Source organism: Gastrolobium bilobum, unplaced genomic scaffold (genome assembly GCF_033153095.1).
Source record: "Gastrolobium bilobum isolate Gb01-03AN ecotype WA unplaced genomic scaffold, APGP_CSIRO_Gbil_v1 utg11508, whole genome shotgun sequence".
NCBI classification, from domain to species: Eukaryota; Viridiplantae; Streptophyta; class Magnoliopsida; order Fabales; family Fabaceae; genus Gastrolobium; species Gastrolobium bilobum.
Genome location: NW_026898005.1, coordinates 233,668 through 249,288, shown reverse-complemented (window position 1 = coordinate 249,288; position 15,621 = coordinate 233,668). Strand labels below are relative to the sequence as shown.

At 32.2% G+C, this 15,621-nt stretch overlaps 1 protein-coding gene across 1 annotated transcript; it reads left to right on the top strand.

The window, feature by feature from the left end:
• Nucleotides 1-2,375: 2,375 nt before the first annotated feature.
• Nucleotides 2,376-4,704, top strand: LOC133312120 (probable protein phosphatase 2C 4). Its single transcript, XM_061513271.1, has 5 exons — nucleotides 2,376-3,273; nucleotides 3,526-3,797; nucleotides 3,895-4,008; nucleotides 4,216-4,480; nucleotides 4,589-4,704. The coding sequence occupies exons 1-5, from the start codon at nucleotides 2,376-2,378 to the stop codon at nucleotides 4,702-4,704; spliced, it is 1,665 nt and encodes a 554-aa protein (XP_061369255.1).
• Nucleotides 4,705-15,621: the final 10,917 nt, after the last annotated feature.

Here is a 15,621-nt window from a genome sequence, read left to right as displayed (position 1 = left end):
AATTTTTTCGGTACATAATCAAATTGAATTGTATTTTTTTAACCAATTTTAAGAACCAAATTAATTTTTTAAAATAATTTAAAAATTGAACCGAACCAAAACAAAAAAAAAAATAGTTTGAAAAAACAGAAGAAAAAAAATGAATTTGCTTTAACTCAAAAAGTCAAAACTGGTTCAAAATCAGTTAAGAACTAATTTGCATATCCAAACTTATTTAGAACTGATTTGGAATCAATTATAAATCATAAAATAATTTCAAACTATAAATCAGTTTCAAACTGGTTTAAAAAAAATAAATCAATTTAAATAAAATAAAATAATTTGATTCTTGTAACGGAATTGGTTAGCCTGTTTGAATCCTCTTATTTTTAAGCTAGAAGCTACTTATAAGCTAAAGCTAGAAATAAGAGCTTAAAAAAAGAAGCTAAAAACTGTTTGGAAATTATATAAAAGCTTTAGCTTAAAAATTACTCAAAGCACATATTTCAAGAAAATTATCTCTCTTTGTATCTTTATCACTCTTCATTTAAAGAAAAACACACAATTCAAGAAAAAAAGATAAGAGCTTAAAAAAAAACTCCTAGGAGGAACTTTTAGTTTTCAGCTTTTTTCTTTATTTTTTTTTTTGTTTGGGGCTTTTGCCCCTCTTTATTACAAAAAAAAGAGAATTTTTCGTTATAAGAGCTTTTCCCAAAATCTATTTGGCTAGCTTATGCTTATAAGTAGCTTCTAGCTTAAAAAAAAAATCCAAACATTCACTTAAACTCATCCATTTCATTTCAATAAAAAAAGAGGGTTTGGGTAGAATGATGCCCACCCTTGATTTCAGCAAGATCCTCATAAGCAAAAGATCAAGTCTTTCATCACCTACACCACACTCAGCATAGAACTGAAGGTTTCACCCCCATCCCTTAGGTTTTGCTAGATCTCCATTAACATGACCATAGATTGTTTGGTCAGCCTTGGATCTCAAGAGTCCACACTTCATGGTGAACATGACAGCCTAATGGCACTGGATATATACATATCTATGGCCTCCCATAAATCTCCATATAATAATTAATGCCTCAACAATTAAATCAAACAAGAAATAATTATTACAATGACCACTTCATATCTGCAGCAATTTAATCAAACAAGATAGGACCACCTTGTATTTCTTCCTAAAATAATGGATCAATCAGCTGCTCAAATAAAAACAAAAAACAAAAAACAGAAAGCCATGCTGAAAGATACTCATTACCAATCAAAATTCTTTGTCTTTGGTTTCTACATGAAATTGAGGAATCGCATAGTTCAACTGCTTGCTTAGATTCTCCACTTTCTGATTATTCTCTGTGCCTGCTCTCACAATAAAGTAAGCAAATCAGAAACTAGAAGTGACAAACTATTCTTTTAGTATGAAATGGCAATAGAGAGAAAATCTCTAGGTTTATGATCACATAGGCTATAAAAAATGATAGACTCATAGCATACAACATGAAACCCGGATTTATATTATTTCTCACAAAAAAACACTTTTTGATCGTGCCACATTATATGCGAGCTGGGATTAGTATACTTCATAAGAGGCCAAAAAAAAAAAAATCTATATTATTTCCAGCAATTCATGTTTCTTATCTTCAACTTACATTAAAGTTTAGGAGAGAAAAAAAAACTTCAACTTAGATTTATTCAATGAAAAAATAAAATAAAGAATGGCAATAAAAACCTTCATAAAATGCCTCCCACGCCTAAATAATATTCTATGATCAACTCTTTCAAAAGTCAAAAGTACCAAAATTAATTGCTAATATTATTTAAATTTAAAAAAGTCCACCACCTTCCCTCTTCTAAAATCTTCCTCGTTTTCAATAAAGTCCAACACAGTTGGTAGATAGCTAGGTTATTTAAGCATGCTGACAGGGGTTCGATCATTGATCATGTATATGGAAAAAAATTTGTTGGAAGAAGATTATTCACTTGATGTGATCTCCCGCTTCGAAAAGACCAGTCTTTGATTGTCGGCAGGAAGATATCTTGAAAAAAAAAAAATCTTCCTCATTCATATTCAACACTACAAAAAAAAAAACAAAAACTTAACTGCTTCTCCTAGCCTTTTACTCAAACTGATAGTCAACTAAGCCTAAAAGAAAGGAAAAATAAATAAATGCATAAAAAAACTGCTATGAACATGAAGAAAACAACATTTTCATTTTAAAAAGTGCAACAAAGTCAACACCCCCCTTCCTGTGAACTCTTCTACTTAAGTTCAACCCTGTTCTGTTCTGTTCCTTCCCCTTTGCTCCTTCTTCTCTGCAATGCAAGTTCTTCCACTTGTAGCAATATCACACCAAAAGCTCAAAACTTGAACCTGCATTGCATTGTACTCTTCAATGGGTAACAGAATCGGAAAGGCCTGTCTCTGCAACGCCGGCGCCGGTGCCGGAGATATCTCCGGCAGTTTCGACAACAGGATTAGTTCCCTCTCCAGCCAATACAATAAAACTCTTGGCAACTCCATCTGCTACGTCAGACCGGAACCCAGTCGGTTCGCCGGCGATGTGTCCTCCGATGATGACGTCACCCTCATGACTTTCCGGTCAGTTTCCGGCGCCACTGTGAGTGCAAACTCGTTGTCAACACCTTCAACTTCTCTTGGAGATTCTCTTCGGCACAGCACCGTTATGGATTCCTCTGCTTCGTTTGAAAGCTCTGGTTCCTTCACTCCAACAATGGTGCCTCTGCAACTGCAACATCGACATGATCCTCGTGGCTCCTCTGTGGGTAGCTCCATGGAGAGAGGTTTATCTTGGAATCCTGTGATGGGTCGCTTCATGCCAAGTCCTCGTGATCGTGTTTTGAAGGGTGACCCCATTGAGAAAGTTTCTGAACCTGTGAAGAAACAGAAGAAAAGCTTGAAGCAAATTCTGAGTAGAGCGTTTTTCAACACACTTTCGTTAGGGAAAAGGTTTGTTCCCAAGGAAAACGAGAATGCTAATAATGCTAGAGTGAGTTGTAGCACTAGTTCGAGTGGTGAATTGAGCTTGCATGGTGTTGAGAGTGATAAGTGTTTGGGTGGTGGCGGTGGGGAGCTTTTAATGGGGTGTCAGAATCTTCATTGGGCTCATGGGAGAGCTGGTGAGGATCGTGTACATGTTGTGATTTGTGAGGATCATGGATGGGTTTTTGTTGGGATTTATGATGGGTTTAATGGCCCTGATGCCACTGATTATCTTCTTAACAATCTGTTTTATGCAGTGAATGATGAGCTCAAGAGTGTACTGTGTAGTAGTCATAATTCTAAATCAATGGCTAATACTTCTAATATGGCCAGGTCTAGCGCGTTGGAGGAAAAAGTGTTGTTACCAGTTAAGGGTATCGGGGTTGTTGATGGTTGTTGTTCTTCAGGTTTTCATGAAGAAAAGATAATTTTGGATGGTGTGTCAAAGAGAGTAGAGGGAATGAATAGGAGAAATAGTAATAAAGGGGATGGTGAAAAAGTTGACATTGAAAAGATGATGAAGGTAAACTTGAGTCTTGCAGAAGCAAAAAGTGCAGCAGATTCTAGCCACTCAGATGTGTTACAAGCTCTTTCAGAGGCGTTGAGTAAGACTGAGGATGCATTTCTGAAGATTGTTGATGAGATGATTACTCATAATCCTGAGTTGGCTATGATGGGTTCTTGTGTTTTGGTAATGTTGTTGAAAGGTGAAGATGTTTACTTGATGAATGTGGGAGATAGTCGTGCTGTCTTAGCTACTCAGACTGGGAATTCCCTTCAACTCACAATGGAGCATAGCACTCACATAAAAGAGGTAATTTTCGAAAATTGTTTTCTCAGCAATAAAAATTGTACTTTTTTTTTAAGTTAATACATATGACTTAGTTTGTGAGATCTTTTCTGAATCTCAGGAGGTTTACAGAATCAGGAAAGAGCACCCAGATGATCCTTCTGCAGTAACAAAAGGCCGGGTTAAAGGTTACTTGAGTGTCACAAGGGCTTTTGGTGTTGGGTTCCTTAAGAGGGTACGTAATTTGATAATCTATGCTAAAATTGCTTAAATTACTACCAAAAAAAACATGCCATGCTAGTTTCATGCTCTTATTTCTACTGTAATATTGAATTAGATTATTGACTATATTCTTCAGAAGTAATCACAAGACATGTCAACTTTGTTAAGAGTCAATTTATGTTGGATTATTTCATTGCTCTTAAGTTCCTTAATTTTGCAGCCTAAACAAAATAACGCACTATTAGAGAGTTTCAAAGTTAGCTACAAGGGGGAATCTCCATACATCACTTGTTACCCTTCACTCAACCATCACAGGCTCAGCCCAAATGACAAATTCCTGATATTGTCTTCTGATGGACTTTATCAATACTTCACCAATGAAGAAGCAGTTACCATGGTAGAGTCATTCATAACTTCATGTCCAGATAAAGATCCTGCACAATTTCTCATTAAAGAAGCACTAAGTAGAGCAGCCAAAAAAGCAGGTATATATAAAGCACTTTTCTTCCAACTATATTTCTACAAGAAAGGAATTCATTATAATAAGTCAAAAACAGTATCTTAGTGAGCTTGACTTTCAATTATTGTTGCAGGTATCGAGTTCCATGAGTTGCTTAATATCCCACATGGGGAAAGGCGTCTTTACCATGATGACATCTCTATTGTCATTATCTCCTTGGAGGGAAAAATATGGCGTTCATTAGCGTAAATATTAGATAGATACACATGTGATATATATATAACAACTAATTTCACTTAAACTAATTCAAAGTTTGGGGATATTTCTTGTTCTTGTTCTTGCTTTTTTTTTTTTTTCTTTTTCTTTCTACCCCATTTTATCATTTCTTTCTATAATACCAAAAGATTTATATGAGAAAGGAAAAGAGTGAGTTTTGAAGCAGTCGTTGTTCCTTGTGATCGAAAAGTCACGAGTTCAAATATGATAAAGAATCTCTTTAAAAAATTATAAGAGTGAAACTGCTTACAGTTGACCATCACTCCCTATACTCACACATTAGAGAGCCTCATGCATGGCTTTTTTTATTATTCGAGAAAAAAGAAGTTTTGTATTGATGACCTCTCTTTCTCAATTGTATATCTCCATTATTGCAAGTAAAATATTCCATTTCCCTTAAAAACTGTGTCGTAATTTGATTATGAAGTCATGGGGTTTTTAAATCTAATGATAACAAAACAGGCATGCACTTAAGTGACCAAAGATCTTCATTTTTAAATTCTTCAAGTATTTAACTTATCAGTTTCAAACTATAAGAAACTGAAAGTGGGGACCAGAAAATAGTTTGATTTTGAAGTACTAGGTTGATAGGCAAAGGGCTTGTCCTTTTTTATTTCAAACTCCTCATGGTAGAAATTAATTATTATTTAGATAAAATCTTTGGCAAATTGACTTTGAAAGCAAAGTTTTAGCTCGAAGAAAAATAAACCATTATGATATTTTCTAATTGTTTAATCGCCAATTAGTGTCAATAGAGCAAGCACAATTCAATCATGACAATTCTAGAAGCAATCTAGAAGATTGAAAAATCAAATACATACAGAGAGAGCACCTAAGGTAGTTTTAATTATTTTTAATATTGTACAAATAAATAATTATGTGCAATTTGGATTGACAAATTTATCAGTTTTTATTGGTTCAGTGTGCAAATTATTAAGAGAAAACTTCTCTCTTATTCAGTGTTAACACTCGGATGGTCAATCTTGAGATGTGAAAATGTTATAATATTGGACTGCTTGTCTTAATTTTAACAAACAAAATGAAATATTACACCTAAAAAAAATAGAAAATGAAATTATTTGAACTTTTTTTGAGGTAGTTGGAGTGTGGCTCAACTGCAACACCTTGACTTTTACATTAAGTGCGTCTTAACAGTATGGAAATTTCTAAAGAATTCTGAAGATTGAGAATAGTATAATGCTATATGTAAAGGAATTGAAAATAACTACATAACTATACAAAATTGAAATAATGGAGCAAGATATTCGATCAGATCAAGTTTTTGTACAGTTTAGAGCGGAGGGAAATTTCGGAGGAATATTAATGCAAAAGATTGCTAATAAGGAATTTTAATCTTAAAAGATATAAAAATTAAATTATTAAGAAGGAGCACAGATAATTCATTGGAAAAAGATCATAAGATTTTAGATAATAGATAAGAATATCTTTATGAAATTTTTTAAAGAATGATTATTATTTGTTAATGAATACTTTTTTTTTTTGGTAGGTAATGAATACTTATTTGTTTACATTAAGTTGTTAATTGTAAGGTACGTGACTTTCATATTCAAGAGGAGGGTGGATTGAGTATTATAAATATTTTGCAACCCCCCTTTTCTAAATTAATATTTCATACAAACTTAGATACATGAAAATTTAATCAATACACATTCAAGCAATCATAATACACAATCTATTCTAATGATATAATTTATACTAGCATATATCAAATATTAAAGAAATAATTAAAGTGCTAGAAATTAAATGTGAGAGTTGAGAAAAATGCAAACTCAATTTATTCTGGGTCTAGCTACCTTTTAACTCAAGAATACAAAGAAGAATGGGTTTAGAATTGAATAAACACTCTCAAAGTATAAATAATACAAATTGAAGCATAATAGGTATATAATTTATGACAAGATGAGCTCAAAGGATCAGATGTGTTATGCAAGTGTATGATCAATGAAATCTATCAAGAAAGGTACAAATAAAGATTGAAAAGTGTACAGGATAAGATTGAGGCGTAATCAATGAGTATATATAAGTTTTCAACTAAAACTAGTTGTTTATGACCGTTTACAACCTTTATACGCATACTGGCTAGTAAGGATTTAAATTTTTTTGTGAAATTCGAATCTTTACTTTTTGGGAAGGAGGATTCGAATTCTTTTCGCGAGGGATTTGAATCCCTTCAACTTACAATGAAGAATTCAAATACCTACCAAGGAGGGATTTGAATCCCATCTTGACATCAGCAAATTATGCAGTTCAAAATGGCCTGCCTTTGATTCCAATGCGTCCAAACCTTCTCAAATGAATGTTCTTGACTTGGAAAAAAATATTTCAATGTTCTAAAACATGTCAAGAATATTTTTCATGGGTTTTTCAAATCATTTTCAAGAATATAAAAGCTATGGACCATGCAATTGAAAAACAAGTTTAGTTTGGGTTCATGCAATGCAATCCAATATATACTGTTACATATAAGTCTAAGTCTTAATAAATATATAATCTAAATAAGGCATTAGACTTGGCTTCATGTCTTGAGTCAAGGATTTTGGTTCTTTACTTGAGTTTGATACTTTGACTTGTTTAACAATACTTGGTACTATATATGTTGGACTCGATCCTCTTTTACCATGACTTCTGATATTAAGCTTTTCTTGAATGTAGTCCACAATTTGTTGCTTGGATGTTGGCTTTTATATTGTAATTTCCCTTGGTTTCTCTTGATTCCTTGAGATACTTCTTCCAAACTCATCCATGTTCTTACCACTTTGTTATCTCAACATTATTCTTGTGTGACTCCAATATTTATCTTGTTGGTGAGAGCCCTTGCATGCATTAGTGTTCTGATTATTGAATGGATGATTGTTGTAGCATTGTTACTGCATTCTGTTGAAATTGCAATAATGGGAAAATTGATCCCAATCTATCTTTGAATACTTGGAAAACTTATTTGGTTACTGCATTCTTGTTAGTTAATCATTAGTCTTAGTTTATTTTATTTCTTAATTGTTAAATTAATCATTAGCCACTTACAAATCATCTTTGTTACCTTGATTGCTTCACTTAGAGTTATAGCTTTACTTAATTTCTATGGGAACGATATATGGACTCACACATCCACTTTATTACTTGTTGACACGTGCACTTGCGTACTTGTGTGATTTAAATAATTGATTGCGAAATTGCACAACAACATGATTCATAGTATATTTTGATACAATTTGTCAACTAAAGAAGACAAACGATGGAGTGAATTGCATGGAGGTTGGAATCACTCCATTAATTGCTAAAATTGTCCGATATAGATCAAAATCATGAATCACGGTGTTCCACCAATTCAAAATATTATAGTATTTCCTTTGGTTTTCGATATTGGTTTTCATAGTTGGTTTTCACATTGGTGAAAACGTCACCATTTGACTTGTCAGTTGCAATTTAATGACTTAAATGTTAACATTTACCACCATTTATATTCCTCTTAAATATGAAGGTCACCAGACTCATCCCGCTTGTATATTTGAATTTCAACAAATATGAATAATAACTACTGCCTCATTAATTTTAAATTTAAATGATTTTTTTCATTATGTTTCTCAATCTTATGACTTGATAAGATTTATGATTCATGATTCACAATTCAAAAATTAGTCTAATGGTTCACAATTTGAATTGTGATTCAATTGAAGAGTAGTTCTAAACATGTTTGGATGATGACGGGAGATTGAAGAACAAATCCCAAGTGAGCTTTGATGATGACAACAAGAAAAGAAGTCAAAACGCTATAAATAACCTTTGGCCATGTCACTCCAACACATTATAGCTTGTGGTCTTATCAAATTGAAAGGTGTCTAGATGTTCAAAATAAAATCTATAGGAGCCAAATGAAGATCCAAAGTTTCTGAGGATACATGAAGCAAAGGTGAAGAATTGAAGATTTTAGCATTATCCTATGTAGTAATACATTAACATCTTGTGGTTGTCCCCTTAAGGTTTTGAATCTTTCACTCCAAGATTGTCACGCTCATATTAGATTGCCCCCGATTATGATATTTTGTTTTGATTGATTTTAATTATGTCACATGAACATTCATTTATTACCTTTCATGACATTCATTCATTCGAGGTTTATTTCTTTTTTAGGAATCCTAGGAATGTAGTAGGTCATATTTTGAGTGTGTGCATCATAAAAATGTATTTAGAATCTCTTTAAATATCTTGTAAAATATCCTTAACCACAATATAAATCGCCGCTAAAATATAATCTGTGGTGGTTGAGTAAAGTCGCTATGAAATAACTATCATTGGGTGACTGGTTTCTTGCAATGAATGCTTTATGATTTTTCTATACATAATGTAATTACATATATGCATAATAAGATTATTCTTATAATTATATATATGAATTTCTCTTGTTAATAGAAATTTAAAATGCATGAAATAAACTTGAATTGATATTTTAAAATTGGGTTTAATATTTTTTCTTTTAGAAATTTTTTTTCTGTCACACTAATATAAAAGTGAGTAAGTCTCATTGTAAACAGAACATAGAGAAAAGATTAGTGAGACTCACTTACTTTTATGTGATTGCAACAGAAAAAAATTATGCAATAAAAGTAGAAACATTTTTTCCTTGAAAATTTTATTGTGGGATCCCTTAATAACTATTATCTATCAATCTATAAGAGTTGAAGTGCTTAAATCATTTATGATATTAATAAAAAATGTTGAAACTCACTAATTGCAATTTTGAATGCATACAATTTTTCAAAAATAATTACGTGTTGGTGGGATTGTGTCTTGACAATGAGTTACTTTGAGCTCAAACATTAGCTGTAATCCTCCTCAATGTAGGAAGAGAGTAACAATCACCTTTATTTTATAAGTAGTGGTTACTTTTAATTGATATTATTTGTAATGATGATTGACTATTTTGCTCCTATTTATAGAAATTTTTTATCACTTTGACCCCTTTCAAAACTATATATTAATCCACCCTTGTTTGACTGGTTGACCAACACTTACTCGAGTAAATTGGGTCACTTACTCGAGTAAATGATCTCATTCACTCGAATAAGTATCGTGCAAGGGGTTATATTTCAAAACCCATCTTACTCGAGTATCGTCTACATTTATCCCGGTTGTTCTTTTATCCCTCCTCATCTGAAGTTTGAAAATTGCTTTACCAACCATAAAAAAGCTCCAAATCATTTGGCAAGGTTGATTTCCATCATCAATCCCTCACTTTCCTCTGGTTTTATAGCAAATTCAATGGGTATTTGTGTGAATTCCAAAATCCAAACCTTAACCCTCATTTAATCGATTTTTCAAATTTTGTACTCAATTTGGTATGTTTTTGTAGCTTTCCATTATTATTAATGACTGAATATTCCTCTCTAATGGTTGATAGAAGATCGCATAAATGTCCCGCCGAGAATAGACGTACTTAGAATCACCACGATGGGTCCAGTGATATATCATCTAGGTCGGTTCATCCTAACCCTGTGGATATGTGATACGAGTATTTGTTCCAGAATGATCAGAATTAGACATGTCAGTTTGTATCTGAGTATCTTCCCAGAGCATAGTCAAACTAAAGTCTTTGTATTTGACATTTTTATTACGAATGACATTGAATAGTCACCTTCTTGTTCCCTTGATGTGATCTGACTTAAAATTGGTGGAGGTGCACATGAATGGAAAAATCTATCTTCATGGCCATTATACAATTTTGTGTCCATATGCATAGATTGGATGAGTAAAAAAGACAGTTGATCATTGTCACTTCAACATATATCTCAATAAATTTTTGTGTAAACTGACCAAGATATGCATCGATCATACAACCCACATCTTCATTATCATTGATATTATTACCAAGGTAGCACCCATTAGAAGACTCATACTTGTTAAACCCTAAAAGCTTGAATTGACAAAGATCTTAAGTTTTGAAGATAACAAAGCACAAGCAAGCACAACCTGCAAGCACAATGAGGAGATCAGTGCTACAAGTCCCAAATGATGTAAGAAGACCATAGCAACCTCAAAATAAAAAAAAGAGGTCAAAGAGACAAAGTCAACTTTAAAGTCAAAGTTTCAAGTGATTTAATGATCCTAGAAGGTGAAAACTTGAAGCAGGAGAAATTAAAGCCAAGTCAAAATCTCAATAAGTTAGAAATGTTATATTAGGTATAGAAACCAAGGGGATGGAGTTTAGTAAGCTCTCTCACCAAGGAATCTATACTAACTTCAATAATATATGCATTTAAGGAACATAAATTGTCTAATTATGCATATATGATCACACACATGATAATATGCTATACAAAGGTTACATATATTCATTTATCTGTTAGAAGTCATTAGAAATTGTTTGTAGTTGAGTTGGATAAAAAGTTGCATAAATAAGCACTTATGTTATGTGTTACTCGAGTAACTCAGAAATAGTTATCTAAGTACATGACTTACTCCAGTAACCTATGTCACTTACTCGAGTAAATGCTCAAGAACAATTGTTCGAGTACATGTTGGATACTTACTTGAGTAACTTATAATAGAAAGCTAAAAACTAGGGATTTCGATTTCCAATGGCTATAAACAGATAGTATCTCCATTAGACTCCTATATAAACATGTATTAAAAGTTTCTAGGCACGAATTTCAAAGAGTTTACATCAGATTACATAGAATTCACATTGATAATCATTTAAAGGCTATTTTGCATACTTGATAAAGAAGGCTTCTCAAGTCTTCGTTATAAAAAAGGCTTCTCAATTCTTCGTTCTTCTTTGTTTTTATTAGATTGAGAAGTTGTTTTGATATGTTTTAGATAGGTTTGTTGTTGGAAGTGAAATTGAGTGATTGGAAAGATCCTATAGGTGTATAGGTTGAGAGAGTGACCAAGATTAGTCAAGATTCTTGTATATCTCCATTTTAACTTTATTTTTCAAACACTGGTTGGAAATTCTGAATTTAGTGGATATGCGACAACAGTCTGGACGTAGCCTTTGTGTGGTTTGAAGGTCAACCAAGGTAAATCATTGTGTTTAATCTTCTAACCCTTAAACTCCTTGATTTTCATTTTTGATTTTGTTATTGATGTGTTTTAGACTTGGATTCAATTTTCTTTAAGGGTATATAAGGTTTAGAATATGTTCTTGATTGAATTCCATTCACTCCTCATAATTTGGATTAAGTTTAATAGTACCTAATTGTCATACGAGAAATATATTGATTGCCTTGGAGCCCCAATTTTTCATGAACTCTCCTTTTGAAATTGTTATATCTTGTGCCACATTTTATTTGCATCATTTTTGTTTGACTTTCAAAAGTTAGACCATTGGACCTTGAATTTATTTACCATTGTGGTAGACAATCGCAACAAATATTTGGGAACTTGAACTCATATTTGCCTAGAATAGGGGTTTGGAGATGGGTTCAGATTTTTTCATAAAAATTCAAAAAAATAATGATAATAACAATGATTAGATTAGGGAAAAGATTTAGGGTGGTGGATGTGAGATTTAAAAATATTGGGTTGCAAAGAAGATGAAAAATGAGTAGTAGAAAGTGATAAAAATTGTAAGAAAAGAAGATGTGGGCGTCGCCCCTGTTAATAGCCTCTGACTGACATTTACTTAAGTAAATGAATGTCAAACATGGACAGATTGATATATAGTTTGAAAGTGGGGCACAAGTTTGTATATAATTTTGAAACGGGATAAAATGGTAATTTATTTATTTTTTTATGAACAAGGGCAAAATGATCAATTAGCCTATTTGTTAAGAGTTAATTCAACCAAAAGTTCCTTTACCAAAAAAAAAAAAAAAAAATTCAACCAAAAGTTTAAGCGCTTATGTGAATGCCACATTAATGATTTTCTATTGTATTTATCTAATATGCTCTCTCACATAAGAGCACATTGGACTTGAAAGGTGGACAATGCATAACCCTACTTACATGTGCTAAAAAATTCTATGATATTTAATATTTATTATTAAATGGGAGCGGACAAGGTCAAACTCGCAACCAAGCTTAAATACTATATGAAACAACCAATTTTCCCAAAAGTTTAAGGTCACATTAATATTTTTATATTATATATTTCTAACAATATTTAAGATTTTTATTATTGGTATGTCGTTGATTAGGGATTATATATATATATATATATATATATATATATATATATATATATATGCTTGGATTGACCATTAATTATTTATGACATTGAGCTAAACACAGATTTTGAATTGTAGGCCATTGTTCTACAGTTATTCCTTATTGAATGAGTATGTAAAATTCTGAACCTTTACTATATTATGCTTCTTTCTGCAAAATTTTATGGTCAAATGAAAAGCGTAGCTATACCAAATGAAAATTCTAAAGATATATGGACATATATTGGGTAATAACATAATTTGGTCGGAAGAACTCTTGGATTGGAGTCCATTTGAAGCTCTAAATTGATGATTGAACTTAAATCACAAGTTTTATTTATAAGAGGTATATAAGATAGTCAAACATGTCTATGTTATTTGATGGAAAACAAACTAGTCCAAGTGATCTAGATCCATATTAAGCAGGATGAAGGGTCTAGTCTAATAATAGCCCAAAAGGCCCAAAGACAAAAACTTAGTAAGTAAGGAAACCCATAGATTATGCGTACATGCAATCCCGCGAATGCACAACTGGATTGACAACAACTCAAGACTCATGAATCTCCTTAATAATCAATGGCTAAGGAACATACAAGAGATTCCATCTAAGCATACATATCATGGTTTGCCAAAGGCATCCCACGAACAAGATAGGCTAACAAAGCCATCACAATCCACCAATAAAAATATATGACGTCGTACTAAGGTGGCATAAGCAGATGGCATGCTGTTATTATGAAAGAGAGACTCAAAGCCCAATTATGATCATTTTCTTTTCTTTTAGTTAAGCTTATAACTCATATACTAACTTGAGTGTCAGTGTATATTGCAGGTACTCACTCCTATTTGTACTAGACAAATAAACTTCTCCAGCATCAAAGTCATTATCCTATGGATACCATCCCTCGTAGAAGAAGAACGGATCTCGTCGCAATTATCATTCAATCATCACTTGAACCAAGCTCAACTATGTATGATTAGGACCAATTCCTCTTGGACTGATGACCAAGTATGAGTATTTATTTGGGAAAGCTATTGTTTTAGATTTTGAATGTTTGAAAAGTTTGGGTTTAGTTTAGGTATCAACCATCCTCTTAGGATTTGAATTTTTGCTAAGATCTAATTTAGAACCCTAGTATTATACAAGAAATTTGTAGGAATTTGAAAAATCCCCAACTACTTAAATTTATTTTTGATTGACGATTCTAGTTAGCATATGGTCTGTTTCTTCGTCAATTTGAATGGTTTTCAAAAGTAAGTCGGTAAAGATAGTTTTGGGAAGAAACTTCATACATGAGGGTTAATATATGGTTTGTTAGTACTAGAAAGTTTGAGGTTTAGAAACCATTAGTAAGTACTAGGTCAAATGAATGGTTTAAGTTCAAATTGGAGTTATTATAATCTAAGTAGGAAGGTCAATGTCTTTATAGTGTACCTACTGCGTAATTTATCATATATTCAGTTTCAAAACTCATTCAGACTATTCTAATCGTAAATCATTGCCGGTTTGACCATTCAACCAGTTGAGTTCATAACGCTTTCATGCAAAACTTGTATGATTGTCTTAGCCACTTAAGGTCAGGCTAGATTATGGTCGAAAGATGTGCAACACAATGGTAGCATTGACTTTTGACTCATTCACATTTGCGTTGCATAATTAGTAATGTTTTATAGCAAAGTTTACTGTCTTTGCTAATGCATTAAGTAGATTAAATAAATTAAAAGCCCATGAAGGCATATTTTTTTTTTTTTTGGTGAATGCCATGAAGGCATACTTTATTATGGGGTGTAAATGTTATATTAAGTTATTTATGGGTTTTATAAGAGCTATATTGTAGGAAAAATGATTATATAATGTTATAAAGATTCGTTTAGCGTGCCATAGTTTTTTTTTTTTTTGCTTTAAAAACTGTGGACCCCACAGAATATTGTGTGTGTAGAAAAGTTTTTCGTGTCATGTTAAAGGACAAACTAAAACCCCTTTATTTGGGGCTTCGCCCCTTAATGTTATCAAAAAAAAAAAAAAAAAAAAAACCCTTTATTTAACCAAAAAATAGAAACGGAGTTTATGCTTGGGTTCTTCAATAATTAACAATTGCCTCCATTTAATTCACAAACTTTACTGATCAATTGGTGTGTTGATAGGTGGCAATTGCATTTTTTCCTTGGGTGTGATAATTTGGTTTGAAAAAATACAACCCAACATGAATTTAATACGAATACGAAATTTAAAAAAGATAAAACCTTCAACAAGATTAACATGAATAACTTATTAACTTCAAAATGTGTTTTGTATTGTACGGATTGACATAACCTATCAACTACAAAATATATTGCTTCTTATGCTTGTTGACACGACAAAAGAATATTAACAAGGTCAATTTTATATTTCCATGTTAACACACAACACGACACAAATTTTTTCATGTTAATTTTAACCAACACAAATACAACAAGCATTTAAAAATCAATCAACCCGAACACAAATTTTTTATATTATGTTCATAACTTCATATCGTGTTAGCGGATTGTGTTTAAAATTATCACCCCCTACTTTTCCTCAACTGAATATTTGGGTTCTGCAGAGCCACCGCATTGAAAAATATAACTGAAAATTAAGTATTCCAGAAAAACTGTCCCAACTTGTACTACACAAATCATAATAATAATAATAATAACAATAATGCATCTATTTCAAATTAACAAAAATCTTGTATTGCCGGAC